We start from the raw sequence: 20,330 nt of genomic DNA on the forward strand, positions 1-20,330 counted from the left end.
AGAATGGGATGTTATCCCAGACTGAAGTGCAAAATAAAAAATTCTTTAGCACTGAAATAACTTTTACACAAAAAGTTCAGCACATCAAGACCACTTACTCAAAATGTTTCCTAAGAAAACTTTAAGGCATAACCACTTCAGCTACCGTGATGCTACAGCATGAAAAATTAATAGCATTTCACATCGGACGTAACTTCTGTCAGTTATTTCTAAGTTAATGGAATAAAACAAGTCTCCAAACACTTATGAGAATCGATTCCATAAACACTGCTTTATCAAGGCATCATATATTAAAATAATATATAATAAACCAGTTAGGATTTAAGTTTCAATTACAAGAGAGTTAAAATCTACAGAAAACTGATTTTCTGCTTAGGCTAGGGAGACCAGCTCCTCCATTCCAGCATGGTTCTGTAAGGTCACCTGCCAGAATTAGCGTATGTCACTGTTAGTTCAGAAGATTCCCCTGGCAGGGGTGGGAGTCCATAAAGAGATGAGAATACACATTTCTGCATGCCCAAACCATGAGAAAAGATATCACAATTCTACAAGTTTGACATCGAAACTACTGTGCCCCGCTTCCGTGGCCAGTAAGGCATACAAACATGAACAGTAACGCAACTGCTAACTCTGAGTTACTACACTACATTACTACCCCACAGTTTATTCGTACAGCTCTGAAAAATTTCCCACAAAATCAAAGAGCTTAAAATTCACCAAAAAGGCCTGAATGGAGTGGGAAAAATCAGTAGGTGTTCGTTTCTAAAATAACCTTGTGTCTTTTGCTGAAATCCCAGCACGGGCACCTACATCACACGGCCTCTTCAGCAGAATAAATGAAAATGTTCAAGTACAAGTACGAGCAGGCTGAGGCCACAGCTCATGAGAACAGAGCTGGAAGGCGGTTCATGGTATCATCTTGTGTCCCCAAAGTATGGGGTGTTTTTTAGTTTATATAGGACACAGCTGCTTCAAGACTGAACCACTGACTTCGTAAGTACTCATATGGTTTGACCATATTATTGCTTTTTACATAAAATTTGCTGGTATTTGTTTCTGGGTTACACAGGAGTTCTCAACTTTCTGACTGTTCTGAATAATGGAATGAAAAGCAACTGGGGATTTTTATGCAAAGTATTTTTTGGTTTTGATTTGAATTATGGAATGGAAACAAATCTGCCCAAGTTAGGTGCCTGGCTGTAGGCAATTGTGGAGGGGAAGATTTTTCTTAATGGAAAACATAAATTTCATCTATAATCAAAAAAAACACAGGTAGCAGTTTCAGAACAACTGCAGATGATAAAGTTTTCTGGTATTTGACAACTCTCCACAATGAGAAAAATAAAATGCAGTAGATCCAGCTGGGACATGACAGAAGGTTGTAATGGATCCCACATATTTTACAGTACTGTGGCATACACAGGATGTAAGGTAACAGGGTTTGAAAGGTCCTTCCTCAGCCCCAGAGCGTTTGCATTCCCATTTCCTGGGAATGCTCTATCATCCTACAGGATATACTAGTAAGAGCTTTAATTAAACCAAAGCTGCTACACAGAACAAAAGGCACAGAGACCGAAAACGAACTGGTAATTTTGTCTCTAGTTTACCTACTGAAGGGCTCATATAACAGGAGGTAGATAAAAAGGTATAAGTGGGGTTCCAGTTACTGTTCCCTGTAATATTTACAGAATTACAGCATATTGTCCATGAGAAAAAACAGAGACTTGGGTTCATCATTTGGAGTATGAACTTCATTTTTTTTTTCCACCAAATGCTCTCTACCCTGAAGGAAACAGAAGGGAAACAGATATTTGTTCACACTCAGACACGTAAGAGAGCCTCGGCTGCAAACCTCCTGTGTCGTTGATGATGACTCTGACCAGTGCACACTGGGCTGAAATCCCTCTCTACCTGCAGACCTGACCAATCCAAACTATATGGACTTCCGTTGGGACTTAAGTTAAAAGTGAATACAAGGAGCTAAATACAAGGAACCAAAGGCAGCCAGGGAGCTTCTGGAAAGCCAGAATAACCTACAGAACGTAGATTTTTATGGAACATAGCAAACCTATTAAGGCACGGTAAATTACATACCATGCCTGATTTCACTGTATTTCTGTATGTCTTTCACTGTATTTTTGTGTTTTCACTGGCAAAACCTATTGATAGTTTCTCCTAATGACAAACTCTTGCAATCAGCTGCACATTTAAGTAATAGTCATCACAACAAAAACAAGTGCCATAGCAAATTGTAAAGAAGACTACTGCTTCTAAAGCCCACTTACTTTATTCACAGAATATTCTGAGATGGAAGGGACACACAAGGACCACTGAAGTCCAGCTCCAGGCCCTGCACAGGACAGTCCCAAGAATCACACCATGATTTGTCTTTTCATGAAATATTTCTATTTCAGAACCCACACACGTCCAAATTTCATGCTGACGATTTTGACAGAAGGTAAAAGAATGGGGGAAAGATGCACAGGGGCAACTTGAAGATGCAGTTACTGACAAAGAGCCTTCCTCTTTCTAGACAGCAAACCCCAAGTGCAACCTTGATCTCTTCCCTTTGTTCTCAGGCCTTTTGGAGAGCACTGTGGTGGAGGCAGGATTAACACTGGTTACTCAGCACCACTTTTGAAGGAAGGACCTTTTTTCAAACAGTGTATGTACACACTGCTACGCACAGACAGCTGGTAATTCATGACTATATCTTCATAGTACTACCATACTACAAATCATTACTAATTTAAGAACACTACTTTGCTGTATTAACCATCTTTGTCCCTGGCTTGTTTTTTACACACATGAAGAGATTATTCGTGTAACCCTTTCTTGACCTGTTGAATCGTAATTTGAAGCCAAGATTCCACAGTTCAGGAGCTGCTTTGGAAAGCATCTCAACACTTGAAAGACAGGTAGTACTTAGACACAGCTCACAAGAACAAGCAACCTGTGCAGGATAACCACACATACGAAACTGTTCAAGAGCCAACTCAGGTACTCTTTCTCATGAAAATGTTCCTTTTTATTTAAATACTTTTACCAGGCAGTTACCCACAAACTGCAACTTACAGCGTAAACTCTGACAGCTGTATTTTGGAAAATTGGACTAACAAACAGGTGTATTGTGCTTAATATTCAACACTAAATTAGGAGAGAAATACAACTCTGCATTGCTGTCCATCAGAGCACTCAGACTTGCAGCTACACCTCATTAAAACATCAGCAATGTGCTTTACATGTTAATTACCTATGGCTTATACTTAGTTTAAGATGCAACATTTACAACTCTGACAATCCAGTTTGCAACTACATCTTGCTCTACACTTTTCAAGCTGTCGTGCTTATGAAATCCCATGTTGGTACAGCCAGCCCACAGAACCTGGGGATTCTTACTGGAATATGATACTATGAAGCTCTTTGAGTTTTAGGAAAGGACAAAACAATAGAATCTGTTCCTGTGCTGCTTATGCTAACATGCAAGCACCCTGTAAAGGCACCTCTCCAAGCCTAAACCACTAAAACACACCAAGCCCATTGCTACCTCGATACTGTGGTTGAAAGTGTTTGCTGCATCTACAGCACCTCTAAACATGCACACCTAAAAATCCCTCTCTTTAAGGTAAGTATAAAATGTGGACATGTGGCAATAACAAAAATATGTAATTTTCCCCCCCTTAAAACTGTTACTGTCAAAAATATCCCTTTTCCATATTCTTTCAAACATAAGCTTCCAATAGCTCATTGCAACCTTACTCACTCAAAGCATGTTGTCTCCAGAAATTTTTAAGAATTATCACCCTACTCAATCTTGCTATTATCAGTAGGCATTTTTCTGTAAAAAATATTTCAGGATTTTATTATTACAAGCATCTCCTCACGTAACTCTGATTAAAGCAGAATTTTAAAAATCTCTTGTTTCAGTACTTTTCAAATGCTTTTAGAACCATAAGTTGTTTTTGCCATAATAACTTAATTTCTTCTCTAGTTTAAATATAACACCATTTTTTTCGTGGGAGAAAGTGTGAACTGGATATTTAACTTGTTTACATAGGTTTTTTTTCAGCCTACAAGACTTCCTGGTGAAGTTTAGCACAGGCAGATTACAATCAGGAATACCACATAATAATTTGAGCCATTCTAGTAGAAAACATGGGGGTCTGTTCTGTGCAGTGGTATTAAATTCCTGCACACTCTGCACCACTTACTACTCCCATAAAGACACTATTTAATTTTGTGCAACTTAAACCTCACATTTATCTACATGGGGAAATGAAAAGTTTAGTTAAGTATATAAATATAGCTCTTACACAGCTGACTGTAACTGATGCTTCCGAGGCTGTATTGCCTCTCCATGACTGCCACAACATCTGGCTAAACTTACTTTAATTCAAGCTTTTCTGTTAAAGGAAAAGCAGAACAGAGGCAAGTATGTTCTTAAGTAAAACGCTAGAGAATTTCAATAAATGTAATGTCTCACTCATCTATTTCTTTAAGAAAAAACAATTGCAAATGTGTTGCTGGCTACTGCTGCAGGTACTGCAGGAAGCCAGCAGCTGGCACACCACAAAGAGCAAACTCAGCGGAAACTTGTCTGTTGTTACATGGCAGAGCTCACCCACCAGGAACTATCATTAACACTCAGGGTGCAGTTTCAACAGCCAAAACCCAGATGAAAGCTAACTGCAGCTGAATGCATCAGCAGTGCTGCAGCATCTCCAAAAGAGCAACCTCTGACTCTGCACCACCACTCAGGGACCTCCCTCACCTCTATCCCAAGCCAGCTCCACTTGGACCTTGAGCCCTTCCCCTTCCCCTCCATGTCAAAAGCCACTTTCTGTAAGCCTCAGTGAAAACCAGACCTCCACATAGACAGAGGAGTGCTGAGCAAACAGCTTCTAAGAAGGAGCAGGTGGCTGTCAGACTGACTGCCCTTCAAAATTACACTGGGTTCTCTGCTGCTAAACTAGCCTAAACTGAGGCTGTCACAGGCCAACTATCCTAAGCTGATCTTGGATGAATTGTTTATAAATGCTCTGCAACACAGCCAGCCAGTTTGGGGAACTACTGTGATTTTATTTTTACAGGTTATCAGAATAAATTAGTTGGCAAAAAAAATTAACACAAGCAGAGAACTGAAACATTTTAGGTTTGTTGTTGTTGTTTGTTCATATTTTAGTTCAGAATTTGAATAGCAAGCACATAAAATAATAGTTACAGATAACACTCAAATATTTAACATCAAGGTTTTAAAAAGAGTCACTATATATTCACTATTCAAACACAATTTAGAATGAGACTTGTACTGAAACAACTCTTATCCTCAACATTCTTTTAATGCCAGGTAAGTGTCCAGAAAAATGATCATGCAGAAATAATAAAAAACTGGTCATCCCACAGAACTGCATACAGCCTTATAAATCTGTATCTATGAGATTTTGAATATAATTTAATTCTATATATATTTATTTTTTCATATGTATGATATATATTTTTGTGTACATAACTAACGATGATTATCAATTCAACGGCAGTGATAACTGGCAAGGCAGAAGCACAAACTGAAACAAACAGTGGACTTCACCCAGATTTCAATGCAAATTTGTGCACTTGCAAAAAGCTCATCAATCTCAGGAAAAAAAAATAGCTTCAACCTTAAAAGACTTTTTAATAAAAAAATCAAAACCAAAACCACCCAGACTCATCACAAAGTACTTCATAAAAAGCAGTCCTTGCCTGAAAAATCTGCCTATTCATACACTTCTGCTGCTTTCCAGAGCAGGATTTTAAGCCTGGAGTCCTGCTTCTAAGAGCACTGCAAAAGATAATAGAAGATGAGGTTTCTCATAGTAAAGTACATGTACCAGTTTGCTACCAGTGAACCCAGGTGACAGCTCAAGTTCTCCAGACCCTAAAATTCCCCACTTTGCACCCTTCATCTCACTGGTGCCAACTGCGGACGATACTTTCACCTCTTGGCTGAGCCAGTGGAACAAGCTGAGCAATAACACCTTGCTGAGTGATTTCTCACCTCATCTAGCAAGTTAAGATGGATTACTCAAGTCAGAAGAGCACTGAAGCAGGCACGAGCAGATGCTGTGAGGTTCCACGGCAGTTTATGCCAACTTATCTCGGCACTGCCACAGTGCCACACGCTCTCGCTATGAGTTGCAGGTTTTCCCGTTCCTCCCCTGGCTCTGAAGCACGCCCCTCGCAGTGCATGTGGTCTCCCAGCTGCAAAAGCTGATCTAGCTGAAAATTAATTTTTTGCCAAGCTGTTTTTTAACCAGAACAGTTATTTCAATAACTCGATGTACAGCCCTATAGCTTCAACAGCTGATGCAAGCAGGATGGCAAAACTGCACAGCTACAGGCAGGAGGGACAGTTGAGACCTACAGCTGGTACAAATTGCTGCAGAATCACACTCCTATGAAAATTAAATGTAATTTTACTTGAATTCATGGTTCAAAAGCCACTGGAACATTTTGGTAAATTTGGAAACCAATTGTCTGCTGCAGAGTTTTGAGTTATCATAATGAGTGAGCTATTTTTTTTCCTAACTTTGCAGAGACACTGCATTAAAATTGCTTCCAGCTACAAACCAATGTTAATCATATTAAATACAGGTATTATTCATTTAGAAAGTGAAACTGCATTGTGAATTATGGACCAAAAAAGAAGCAGTATCTGTGCAAATTCTTTTATTGCTTTCCAAATACTCTCCAAACGCGACAGCTGGCAATGGCAAAAATGCTGGCAGCAATCTTACACAGTATAGTTCCTCCTTAAAGCTGAAGTTGAGTTCACTGAAATTGTGTTCACTGAAGTTTCACTGAAATGAGATATCTGTAACATGGCTGTGTAACATTTTAGTCTAGCCTTTGCAAAGTTATGTAAACAACATGTGTAATGGAGGGAGATAACACATACATGGAAAAAAAAATGTTTATTGCTATTTATTGATTTTATTATGCGTTTTTAACAACCTATAGCTGGTATGCACAGCATGTTCTTCCAAAAAAGGAAATTTGCTGCTTCCTTTTTTATGCTGAAGTCCACACCCAGGAAAAATTACACTGAAGTTCTTGTACATTTATTTCTCACACTGATTTGTATTTGCATAGAAGTGACAAAAACAACACAAAAAAAATCACTCCCCATTTTTGAACTGCACAGTAAGTGTTATCTTCTAAAATGTTACACTTTCAGATGTTTTGGAAATTCATGTAAGTTATATACATTCGTTTGTAACTGAAAGATAGATTTTGCATTTATTCCTGCACAAAATCAGCAAATTGACAATTCAAAAACTGATAAGCCTTGTATTTTATGCAGATGGGCTATAGCATGCCTTTCAGCTTTGGGAAAATCTCCACCTGGCATCACAGAGTCAGCACAGTAACACACACTAAATACAACCTTGCAAAAGCACAAAAGAAACCTCTGAGAAGGTAATTCTTGACTTTATCCTAAGCCCACTAAAACTAATTCCCTAATACACAAGAAAATAAAACATCAGAGTAATAAGAAAAAAGCCCAGCCAGAACTCACTGGCAGCACATCAACCACGCTTACCCTAGCCAACCTTGCGGATAATGACAGCAAAGATTTCTTCATTTCTCCTTTTCATTAACAGAAGAGGGAGCATTTCACTTGCTGACTGGACAAGCATAAAGCCTTCAGCCACTCCATTCTGAAAGATGTGTTAGCAATATCAGAAGTCATCCTGATATAAAATTTGTTCCAAATTTCTCGATAACCTACTACTAAAATGTGTCATCTTTTGACATTTGTGAGAGTGTTTTGATTTAACATCAAAAAGACTACATTCTTTCACATTTATCTCCACTTCAGAAACAGGCCTTCCTTTCAGTTGTACTCATCTTTATACAAAACCTCTTTACCCAAGATCTGGAAAACCAGACAGCTGAGGGTCCAGGCAGAGCTGGATGTTGCCAATTTAATATCTGAGCAGCTGAATTTGTGGAGGATGCTGGCCAAGCTGCTAGAATGTCAGGTCCTTCAAATGACCTCCCATGGTCCCCAGGATGCTCTGGTTACCCCGCTGCTCACTGGGAGAGCATCCTCTGCATTGTGGAAGATCATTCCCAGCAGGTCTTGCCAGCCTACAAGGACCCAGGGCACATGAGGACAGATCAGATGGTTTTGTAGAGCAGCTTCCTGCACAAGGGGAAGATGTGACTCTCGGCGCCACTGCCCAAGGTTAGCACATGTTAAGACACATCAAACTACAATTTTACCAAAGAAAAATAAGAAACACCAGCATCACAGGTTATCCTCCTTTTCCCCTTGCAGAATGGACACATCCTTATCTCAGTATTCACTTCAAAGGAAAGATTATGCCAAACTACACATCCCAGGTTCAGGTTTGTTTCCCAGAGACTAAGTATGCACTGATATCCAAGATACCACCTTTGACTCATCACCATTTCCTAAGTGAAATACTGACTTCTTCTAAATGATTCTAATCCAATTACTTTTCTTCTCTTTTAAATAACCACAAATCAGTCATCTTTAAACGAGGGTAAGTTCAGTGTTTCAGTTCAGCCCAATATATAATTACTGTTTTTCATTCTACCACAAAGGATGAGAAAAGAAGGTATCTCTTTTACTTTTTAACTTCCATATCAAAAAGGTTTTTACTTGTACATCTATAAAGTAAAAAAAAAAATGTTAATAGCTGTAACAGAAAATTAACTACATGCAAGTACTTCTTCATAGTATAAATACTACAGAGAAATTTATAGTTTAAAACAACAAGAATTCGCACAAACAACAGCCCTTCTTCCTGCTTTTGCACTAGGATGTACCAAGAGCAGAAGTTAAAACTAAGTGAGTCAAAACTAAGACTAAGTTAAGTATAAGTAAGTGATGTCATACAAAACACAAAGCAGAAATAAGAGAACTACACATATGATGCCAATCATTTGGGGGAGGAAATACTGGCATTAGATACTATATATGTTGTAGTTTATGAGCAATATAAAGACGAATCTGCACTTAAACATGGTCTTACAGATTAGAATTTTTGAGAAAGCGACTTTCATAGTCTAATGATTTGCTGACAAATGTGAGAACTGCATTAATTTAACAAAGATTCACAAAACATTTCCTGCGATAGAAGGGAATGAAAAGGCGAGAAAAGATCAGTATCTTCTTAGCTCTTACACGCAATAACAGAGTTAAGACTCCAGCCTCAGCTTTGTTACTCAAAACTTTCCCCTCTAATAAAACCACAAGAATACTAATGGTATTTTGTTGCTGCTGTTGGAAAAGAAAAAAAAAGCACATGAAACTGCTTTTAAGACAGAAAGCATGTTTCATAACCTATTTTGCAGCTGACTGTAAAGAGAAATGAGAAAGATATAGCAAAAAAAAAAATCACTGATATATTAAAGAGCCTCTGCTCAGTGACAACCCAAAGATGAGTACATGTAGGAATTCTATCACCTTTTGCAAAAGAAAACATTAATATTATAGTCTCATCGGGCTAATTCCCCTACCATGTGCTCGGTTATGTGCAAATTTTGTTACAGGTTATAGAGATTTTACCATCTCTCTGAACACATACAGTCCATTAATGGGAAAATACAACAGCCCAAGAAGACCACTAGCCACACAAGTTTATGAACAGAAAATTAAGAGAAGGTGGTTATTACAAAAATACAGGATGTTTACTAACAACATTCTGCTAAAGAGAGCACCTTCAATACCGAAAAGGCAATCGTCTTATTTAGTGATGTATAACAAGGTGCATAGTATCTCATTTTTCAATCACAGAAGGCAAAATCTTCATTTTCTGTGTAACATTCACAACAGAAGCTGTTCAGCAAGTTTACATGTGTCTTAAATCGGGCTAGAAACTTACACAGCTAAAGGCCACAACAATTTCTTACAATAAAGCTGTGCATACTTTTTCCTGGTACTTACACTAATAATCCACATGGTGGGAGAGAAAATGGTGGGAGAGAAAAAAGTTCAGAGAAAGAGTCTTCTCATAAATTTATTCTAAGTTACAGTTTTAGGAGTTTACGTTACTGGACCATACCTATGCAGGACAAATTAAAAAAGAAAAAAAAAAAAGAAATAGAATTTGTCTTTCCATTTGTGGGTAAACACACAAATGGTTTTGTAGGCTACCCCAGAAATGCCATAACCACAAAAACTGACAGATACTGGTCAATATTGTGGTCCCCTCTGGTTACCACATGACAAGAAACATCATCCTTTTTAGAAAGTTGGCAACACAATACACCACAGGGCAGAGCAAGGAGGAACTACACAGAAAAAAAGAGAACATATCTGCCGCCATAAATGACAATATTCAGCAGCATTAGAACTATCCGACAGATTTTAATTTTCTGACACAAAAGGAGCATTACATCAGACACAGATATTGCCAGTATCTGTCCAGGAGACAGAGGTGCAGAATTTGTTCATCTATTCATTTGTTCTCAAATCTGTGATACACCTTCCCTCTTGAAAAGCAAACTAACATCCTCTTCGGAAAAAAACAGCTAACTCTCCCTTACAACAAAAACTTAATATCATGTGCAGCTCTGAGATGTGTTTGTCTAAAAAACATCCCTGCACACCTGTGCCAGAGCAGAAGCCTGAAAAAGCTTGACTATCAAACCAGCAACGTTAGAACTGGCAGAGAGAACGCTGCTACTGGAACCTGACTTCAAGGCAAGGTGAGCGGAGCGAGTGAAACAATTTGTAGAATCAGCAATATAAAGACAGATGGGAGATGAGAGGCAGGAAAACACAGACTGAACTCCGAGTTTTCTGCTGCTGGGAGACCGGAAATTTTCTACCAGGCACAGAATATAGCAGCTGACTTAAAAATCTAGTCACAGGGGAATAGTACACATACTGGCAAGTACTTTTTAATGACACTTCCAAAATAAATCTAACTACGTACTGCCTTAATTACATTTTTAAGATTGATTTAATTTATGTAATTGCTTTATGAGCTCTACCAATTGAAGCAGTGTAAAAGGCAAAGAAAAAAAAAAAAAGAAAAAAAAGAAAAAAAAAAAAAAAGGCACTCCCAACAAGGATTCCCACTCAGAGGGCTGACGGCAGCTCCTAAGAATTAAAAGGATGCCAAAGGGATTGGCCATCCTAAAAAAAAAGTTGGGGAAAAAAAAATCACTTGACGTTCTAGAAAAGCAAAGGAGGCAGAATAGGCTCGGCTGTTGTAAAGTATAGATTCTGTCTTCTCTGTATCTATGTAATCAATGTCTTTTCCACGTGCCACATGAGGTGGCATGAGCAATCTTAAAGCTAGTGATTAATACTGATTTAACTTCATTTGTGCAATGTCTCACTGATTGCAACAGTCTGTCTTACATGGAAGGGGTACAAAACACATTTGGAAAGGAATGAGGAAGAGGAAGGTCAGGTATACCAGTGGCCAGCAAGCTCCATCCAGTCTTCCTCCACAAAACCCACTTCCTACACCATGTGAGGAGAACTACCAGAGAAAGTAGCACAGTTCACACATCCACCTCCTGTGCAGCAGTGACAGGTGACACAAGCAAAGGCTGCACGAGGCATCATGAGCACTTCCACACTGAAGAAACCCAGGCCCCAGGACCATCTGCAGGAGAACAACAGGGACTCTGCATGGCTGTCCACCAGAAGGAATGGGAGCCCGATGCAGAACTAGAACCTTTGCTTACTAAAAGGTCCCATCAAGAGAAGGTACTTAACAGCCTGTTGAGCAATCACAGCTACAGCACCTTGGTTCAGTACCAAGAACCACAGACAACCACGAAGCCTACAGCAGACTGATGAGAAGCTGGGAGAACCACAAGCTAAGTGTGCATCACATAACTCAGCTAAATTGAGACTGGGTGGAAAGGTAGGCATGACAACTATTTACAAACAACTGATGGGCACTCATACCAGCAGCAGCAAGGGAATTATATTCAGGGCAAGGGCGACCACAGCACGTGCCCACCCCATGTGTGCATGGCTCTCCCCAAGTTATCTACTTCCTGAGCTGCTGCTACGAGCAGCAAACAAGCTTTTTCAAATCTGAACGACAGCAGAGCTACTCAATGAGAGGTACAGAGAGGACGGTTTAGAGAGACGAATGAAATCATGAATCAGGAAGAAAGAACAGCAGGAAAAGTTCTCAGACAGTTTTTTTTCAGCTTTGGGAATCACTTCCCAAAGGAAGTGGTATAAGGCAAACCACTTGAGTCATTTAAAACACTCAAGACAAAGTACAGAAATTCTGCACTCCCATCAGAAATTCACGTGTATTCTTAGAGAAACAAGCAATCCTCTAAATCAGTCCTTCACAAGGATGGGCATTACTGGGGACATGGCACAGATCAGATGCCTGACCACAGCAGAATGAGCTCCCTGGCTGCACCCAGAAAGAACACCAGAGTTTTAACTGCTGACATTTCATTTTGAAATAAATATGGTTTATTTGTCGTGTGGCTGGCAAACAGATACAGCACTTACCAGCTCCAACTTTGATCAAGCTAAGATTATGCATGCCTGTCAGCTTTTCACCTTTCAGCTGAAACATCTTTGAAAAGGACAGAAGTTGAAGGTGTTCACATCTTAAACTTGTCTTGTCTTGCCAACTTATTGCCAGTGGCTCACTGTTTTTGCAACCCTTATAAATAGAGCCTTAGGCGAGCTTGCAAAATGCTACTTAATCATTTCCCAGAGGCAAGTAATATTTTTTGTGACAAGAGAATGAATCATCGGTTTCGTCGCTGGATGGATGTGGACAATGAATGTCTTTACGACTCCTAGTCTCGTTTAATTTAGTCTAATTTACATCTTTCTAGTAGTATAATACTACTTTAAAAAGTCCCATACATAAAAAAACAAGAACAACAAAACCCCCTCACTGTACCAACCTGTCTCATTTCTCAAACTAATTTTTCTCACACTACCACCATCACCTACCAAACGACCTGTGTGCCAGGAGTACAAGTCATTTAAATCTGTTTCCACATAATGAAGTCCTGCTTCATTTCAACACCTTAGCACACAAGTAGCATTAGCCGTGAGTGGTTCCACTGATCTAAACGGAGACAATCCTTACTCCTAAAGGTTTGTGTATCTTGGCATGAACAGGACTGTAGCAGCAATGACAAATCTACCAGAAAAATCAACATTTTCACCCAACAGCTATGTGCACATGTGCTGGCATGAATGGACTGTTGTATTCTATCAAGGACAAATGAAGCAAACAGGAATGCTGATCAACTTTTTTTCATAAACGGTCACAAAGACTACCTAATGAGTTTAACAGGCAGATACTTTTTCCATAATATAAAGACATCTGACATGGGCCTAAACAGTGAGTCAGAATGAATTTCCCATCGCTTCATGTTTCCTTCCAACCACCAGTAAATGAAGGCAATAACAGGAGACAAAGCACTGCGCTACTGCTGAAAGATTTTTCAGAAACCCCCATGCAGGACATGACACAGAGGCCTCACATTCCCACTGCCACCCCGACACAAGTTGATAGCAAGCTACAGAGGCTCAGAGCCAGTCTGGACGGATCGAGCAGCCAAACGCTGCACTGCGACCATCCCGTCATTCAAACTGCACATACCCCGCTCTCAGTGCTCGCCTTCTGCAGGTACGTGCAGGTCAAAACCCTGAGCACTCAAGTCCTGCACTGCCTCGCTCCTTTCGTTCCCATTCCTGTACCTCCAGCGCCCGCTTCCCGCGGAAGGCACCGTCCCCCTTCGGACGCCCGCCCTCCCTCCCGGGAAGCCGCCCGAAACTTTCCCAGCCGAGTGCTGCCCCTTCCCCGGGAACCAGCGGCGGGAGGCGGCGGCCGGGACAGGACACAGCACCGGCACGGGCTCCGTCCCTCTCGGAGAGGAGGGGTCGGGTCGGGGCGCTGCCCGGGCAGGGCCGGCCCCGAGCGGACAAAGGCCCGGCCGGCCCCGGCGGCACGGGAGGCCCGAGGCCGCCGTCCCGCCGCCACAGGAAGCCTCAGGCCGGGCCCGACACCTTCCCGCCCACAGCGCCGGGCAGGCACGGCGGGAGGCGGCGTCCCGTCCTCCGCCCGGGGCCGGCGTCGAGGGACCCGCACACGGGGCGGCGGCGGCTCCCGGCGGGGGAAGCGGCGCTCGCAGTCCCGCACCGCCCGCCGGAGCCCGCCCGAGGCGCTGAGCCCCGGGGCGGCCACTGGCACCGCTCATCCCGCTCCCGGCCGGCTGCGATCCCCGCCCGTGCTCCCGTTACCTCGGCCATGGCTCCGGGCAGCGGGCGCGCTCCGGCCTGCCCGGCTCGCTGCGGCTCCCTCTGCCCCGGCGTCCTGGGCAGGGCTGGGCTGGGCGCGGCGGGACGCCCGGGCTCGCTGCTCGCTGGCTGCCCGCCGCCGCCTGCTCCGAGCTGCAGCGGGAGCCCGGCCGCGGGGGAGGGGAGGTCCGCACTCGCCTTTACCCGCCCCGGAAACACATTCCTCCTCGCTGCCGTCAAGCGGGCCGGGGAGGCGTCTGCGGCGCGGCGGGCAGGCACGGGAGAGCCGTTCTTCAGGCAGGGCTGGGTGCCCGCTTCCCTCCCGCTTCCATCCGTGCCGCCCGCCAGCGCCTTATTTGGCGGGGTTTGCCCGCGGCCCGGCCGCCGGGCCCAGCGCCGCAGCCCCCGGGCTGGGCCGGTGGGTGGGGACGGGGCTGGGGCTGCCCCGCGGCCTCCTCGCCCCGCCGGGGCCGAAGGGCTATTCGGGCCCAGCCCTTTTCCAGAGGTGTTCTCCTGCTCCCCTCCTTGCCTGGCTCCCCGCGCGGCGACAGCGGGGAATCTGGGCAAAGGGGATCCCCGTTCTCTTGTTGGCAGCTGTTTCCAAAAGCAATGGAAGTCACTAAGTGATTGATGGCTATGGAAGTCACTAAGCGATGAGTGGGCTTGTCTGGTGCTAACATACGCCCCGAGCTAAAAAGTGGCTTTCCCCCAGTCGCTCGGCCGCAGCCCGCTGGTGTTCAGAGCGTGCCCTTGGTATTTTAAAGTGTCCCTTACTGTAGGTACTTGAGAAATTACCGATTTTAAAAAAGTAAGAACCATGACGTTCGACACCTTTTTGAAGGTAAGGTGTTGGGAAACATAAGCTATGAACTCACAGCTCTAAGCCCTGTGCCTTTATGTGTGACAGCTGGAGCTTGTGTCAGTTCTTGTTTTGGTATTGTTAACTTAACAAGCAGTGCTGCAACTTGTTTATAGTTTAAATCACTTTTCCCTTGCTTGCTTTCTAGCTGCATTTTGAAATAAGAAAGGAATGATGTTTTTACTTTACTCAAGTGTGGCCTGTGATTCAACCCCGTGTTCCACTTGGGCAGTGCAGTGGTTTAGGGTGCAGTCTTGTAACAGCTGTTTTAGCAGAAGCTTTTAATGCTGGTACAGCTGCAATTGCAAAACTCTTTTAGTGGTGTTGGAAAATGAGATTGAAATGACAGACTGCTGCTCCAAGCAGCTCTCAAAAAGCAAGCCCTGGACAAATGAAATAGTAGATAAATAACTTTGACATTCAGAGATAAGGACAGCGGGGACTATATGTTTCAACAGGTAAATCAATATATAATATTAATACTGTCAGGAAAGAAGAAAGTCACCAGAAAGCCAACGTTTTAAAAATGGTAAAAATTAATGCCATGCAAACTAAAAGCAAATGCCAGAGGAATAATGATGTGCCAAAAATGTGGGAAATTTAAGTATTGGAAGATAAAAATTACTTTTATCCAAGGTGTCCTGGGTTGAAGTATATTCTATCACCATCTTCATGAACTGTTGAAACCAGGTGAGGCAGTGCTCCCTGCCTCCTCCACTCTGGCTTATCTTCTGTTAATGGGCCATCAGCACCTTTGCTACACAGCTCACAGATAACCCCCTCCTGGACTACCTCCTGTTAATGGGCCCATCAGGCCTTATCACATGACTCACCATCCCATTGTGGGATGCTCCGCCCAGAGGGAGAAACCAAGCATTCCAGCCTGGATATAAGCTGAGACTGTGAACACCAGAGGGGCGCTTACCCACTGGATTCCCAGAGGACCCGAGCTACCAGACCTTTCTACAGGATCACTGCTTCAGGAAGACCACCTCATCTGGACTGCTTCCATCACTACGCTCAGGTTGTATTCTGACTCTGTCAGTGGTCTTTTGTATTATTGCATCGATTTTATTTTACTTTCTTTCTTTTTTTTCTTTTTTTCCTATTAAATTGTATCTCTGACTTGGAGCCTCTCATTTGTTTTGTCTTCAAACTACTACATTTTTGGCGCCCAACGTGGGGCACAAGGCACTGAGAAAAGTCAGAATTACAATTTTGTATTGAAGAAGACACCTGTTCGCTATGATGCTCAACATGCTTACGTGTGTCTTATATCTATCTCTCTATATTTTTCCACAACTGGGGTACTATCTGCCAGTCTTAATGCTCCTGCGTAGACCAGGGTATGGTACTAAAATTGCTTTAGTAGTCTATTATGTCCATTGCTTGATAAACTCTGAGGCAATGAACATTATTCAGAATATACACCCAGTTTTGTTTTCTTGTTCTGGTCTAGGATGCTGCATCTGGGGCCTCAACAATCTCACCCAGCCCCTGTGGGGAGGGGTGAAGAATGATTTTTTCCAGCTTTTCAGGCATGACACAGCAGTTTTTGAAAATATGGAATACCCTCTGGATGCCAAGGACAGCATGATGTTGTTGTTAGTCCTGCTTTGTCTTCTCTGCACGGCCCGCACCATGCTTAGAATCAAAACACTACATGGTGTGATACAGCGTGTTCTGAAGGAAGAGGAAGAGGGAAAAAGAAGCAGAGCAACGATATCAGTGTCTACACAGAGTGTCACAGAGGTGAAAGGAACCAAAGGCAAGGCAACAGTGTCCTCATCTACACAGACCTTCACAGAGGAGAAAGAAGTCAAAAGTGAGGCAACAGTGTCCACATCTACGCAGACTGTCACAGAGGAGAAAGGGACTAAGGGTGCCATCAGCATCTCCACACAAACCATCACCGAACCGGAACAGCCTAAACCAGTAGCAGTTGCCCCCGTTCAGAAGAAGAAATCAAGGACCAAATCAGTCCGCATAGTGACTGATGAGGGTGCAGCAGGACCTTCACAATCAGCAGAAGAGACAGAGCCAGAAATCATCACTCGCTCTCTATCTCTGGGTGAGCTGCGTGACCTGCGAAGGGAATTCACCCGCCAGACCAACGAGTCCATCCTGACCTGGCTGCTCCGCATCTGGGACGCTGCAGCCAATGACACCATTCTGGATGGAAGTGAGGCCAGGCAACTGGGATCGTTGTCCCGGGATGTGGTCATTGACCAGGGGATTGGGAAAAGCCAAGAACCTCTCAGCCTCTGGCAGCGACTGCTAACAAGTGTGAAGGATAGATACCTTTGTAAAGAAGACCTCCAAGTGCACCAAGGAAAATGGAACACAATAGAACAAGGTATCCGATGCCTGAGGGAATTGGCTGTGTTGGAAATCCTTTTTTCAGAAGATGAGAGATTTCCTAAAAACCCAGATGGTGTCCAGTGCACATCACGGATGTGGTTGAGATTTGCACGACTTGGACCCGAGATGTACTCACGTTACCTGGCAACACTGCAATGGAGGGAAGGTGAGGACAGGGTAGGTGTCTTGGCTAATAAACTAAGAATTTACGAGGACACTGTCACTGCCCCAGTTCGTACCCATGTCTCGTCTGTGGAAACAAGACTGGCTGAGCAAGTCCGGAACTTGATTGAAGAAGGCCATCAGAAACTGAAAAAAGAACTTAAGGAAGAAATTTACCATATCCAGCCAGAGTCAATGAGAGTCTCTGCCATTAGGAGCAGGCGCTCCCCAGCCAGGGAGAGAGGATACACACCCCGAGGTAACCTCTGGTCTTTTCTTCGGGAGCATGGAGAAGACATGAGGAAGTGGGATGGAAAACCCACCTCCTCCTTAGCAGCCCGGGTACGTGAACTGAAAAGAGAAACACCTACCACAAAGAGCCCATCTAGAATCAATGTTGCTCCGGTCTCTCGTGCACAGAACTCCAGACGGTACAGGAATGATGATATGACTGATCCTCTTGAAGGAACCTCAGAAACATATTTACAAGAAGAGAGCAATGTATGCCATGACCAGGAATAGGGGGGCCCTGCCTCTAGCCAGGTAGAGGAAAGGGACAATCGGATCTACTGGACTGTGTGGATCCGATGGCCTGGAACATCTGACCCACAAAGATATACGGCTCTGGTTGATACCGGTGCTCAGTGTACTCTGATGCCATCAAGGTACGTGGGAGCAGAACCCATTTCCATTTCTGGGGTGACAGGAGGATCCCAGGAGCTGACTGTACTGGAAGCTGAAGTAAGTCTAACTGGGAAAGAATGGCAGAAACACCCCATTGTGACTGGTCCAGAGGCCCCATGCATTTTGGGCATAGACTATCTCAGAAATGGGTATTTCAAAGACCCAAGAGGATACCGCTGGGTTTTTGGCATAGCTGCTCTAGAGACAGAAGGCATCAGACAACTGAGTACCTTGCCTGGACTCTCAGACGACCCCTCTGCTGTGGGACTACTGAAAGTTGAAGAACAACAGGTGCCGATCGCCCGAGCAACAGTGCACCGTCGGCAATATCGCACCGACAGAGACTCTGTGGTCCCCATCCATAAGATGATTCGTGAGCTGGAAAGCCAAGGGGTGGTAAGCAAGACTCGTTCACCCTTTAATAGCCCTATATGGCCCGTGCGTAAGTCCAGCGGAGAATGGAGACTGACAGTGGATTACCGTGGCCTGAATGAAGTCACACCACCACTGAGCGCTGCCGTACCAGACATGTTGGAGCTTCAGTATGAGCTGGAATCCAAGGCAGCAAAATGGTATGCGACCATTGATATTGCAAATGCCTTTTTCTCCATTCCTCTGGCAGCAGAATGCAGGCCTCAGTTTGCCTTCACCTGGAGGGGCGTGCAGTACACCTGGAACTGACTGCCCCAGGGGTGGAAGCACAGTCCCACCATTTGCCATGGACTGATCCAGGCTGCACTGGAAAAGGGTGAGGCTCCAGAACACCTGCAATACATTGACGACATTATCGTGTGGGGAAACACTGCAACAGAAGTCTTTGAGAAGGGAGAGAAGATCATTCAGATTCTCCTGAAGGCCGGCTTTGCCATCAAGAGGAGCAAAGTCAAGGGACCTGCTCGAGAGATCCAGTTTCTGGGAGTGAAGTGGCAAGATGGACGGCGTCAGATTCCCACTGAAGTCATCAATAAGATCACTGCAATGTCTCCACCGACCAACAAGAAGGAAACACAAGCTTTCCTAGGTGCCATAGGCTTCTGGAGGATGCACATTCCCGAGTATAGCCAAATCGTGAGCCCTCTCTACCTGGTTACCCGCAAGAAGAACGATTTCCACTGGGGCCCAGAACAGCAGCAAGCTTTCGCCCAGATCAAGCAGGAAATCGCTCATGCGGTAGCCCTTGGCCCAGTCAGGACGGGATCAGAGGTGAAGAATGTGCTTTACTCTGCAGCCGGGAGCCACGGTCTGTCATGGAGCCTTTGGCAGAAGGTGCCGGGTGAGACTCGGGGACGACCACTGGGATTCTGGAGCCGAAGCTACAGAGGATCCGAAGCCAACTACACTCCCACAGAGAAGGAAATCTTAGCCGCCTATGAAGGAGTCCAAGCTGCCTCAGAGGTGATTGGTACTGAAGCACAGCTGCTTCTGGCACCTCGACTACCGGTGCTGGGGTGGATGTTCAAGGGAAAGGTTCCTACCACACATCACGCCACCGACACCACGTGGAGCAAATGGATCGCCCTGATCACGCAGCGCGCCCGTATTGGAAACCTGAATCGCCCTGGGATTCTGGAAATTATAACAAACTGGCCTGAAGGTGAGACCTTTGGATTATCCTCTGAAGAAGAGGAGGAGCAAGTGACACGGGCCGAGGAAGCCCCACCATATAACGAGCTACCAGAGAGTGAGAGACGATATGCCCTTTTCACCGACGGTTCCTGCCGAATTGTAGGTACTAACCGGAAGTGGAAAGCTGCTGTATGGAGCCCCACACGACGAGTTGCACAAGCTACCGAGGGAGAAGGTGGATCGAGTCAGGTCGCAGAGCTTAAAGCTGTCCAGCTGGCTTTGGATATTGCTGAACGAGAGAAGTGGCCAAGGCTCTATCTCTACACTGACTCATGGATGGTAGCTAATGCTCTGTGGGGATGGCTGGACCGCTGGAGAAAGGCCAACTGGCAGCGCAGAGGGAAACCCATCTGGGCTGCTGAGATTTGGCAGGACATC

The 20,330-nt window shown here is 44.1% G+C and overlaps 1 protein-coding gene across 1 annotated transcript in view; it reads right to left on the minus strand.

The window, feature by feature from the left end:
* ITGB1 (integrin subunit beta 1) overlaps window positions 1–14,422 on the minus strand; it is a 43,557-nt gene extending 29,135 nt beyond the window's left edge. The window contains exon 1 of the mRNA XM_066200083.1: window positions 14,264–14,422. Coding sequence (XP_066056180.1) covers window positions 14,264–14,272 — 9 coding nt within the window. The 5' untranslated portion in view covers window positions 14,273–14,422. The remainder of the gene's footprint in view (window positions 1–14,263) is intronic.
* Window positions 14,423–20,330: the final 5,908 nt, after the last annotated feature.

The sequence above is a fragment of the Chamaea fasciata genome, unplaced genomic scaffold, assembly GCF_029207755.1.
Source record: "Chamaea fasciata isolate MVZ Bird 193981 ecotype frontalis unplaced genomic scaffold, bChaFas1.0.hap1 SCAF_1, whole genome shotgun sequence".
Classification (NCBI taxonomy): domain Eukaryota; kingdom Metazoa; phylum Chordata; class Aves; order Passeriformes; family Sylviidae; genus Chamaea; species Chamaea fasciata.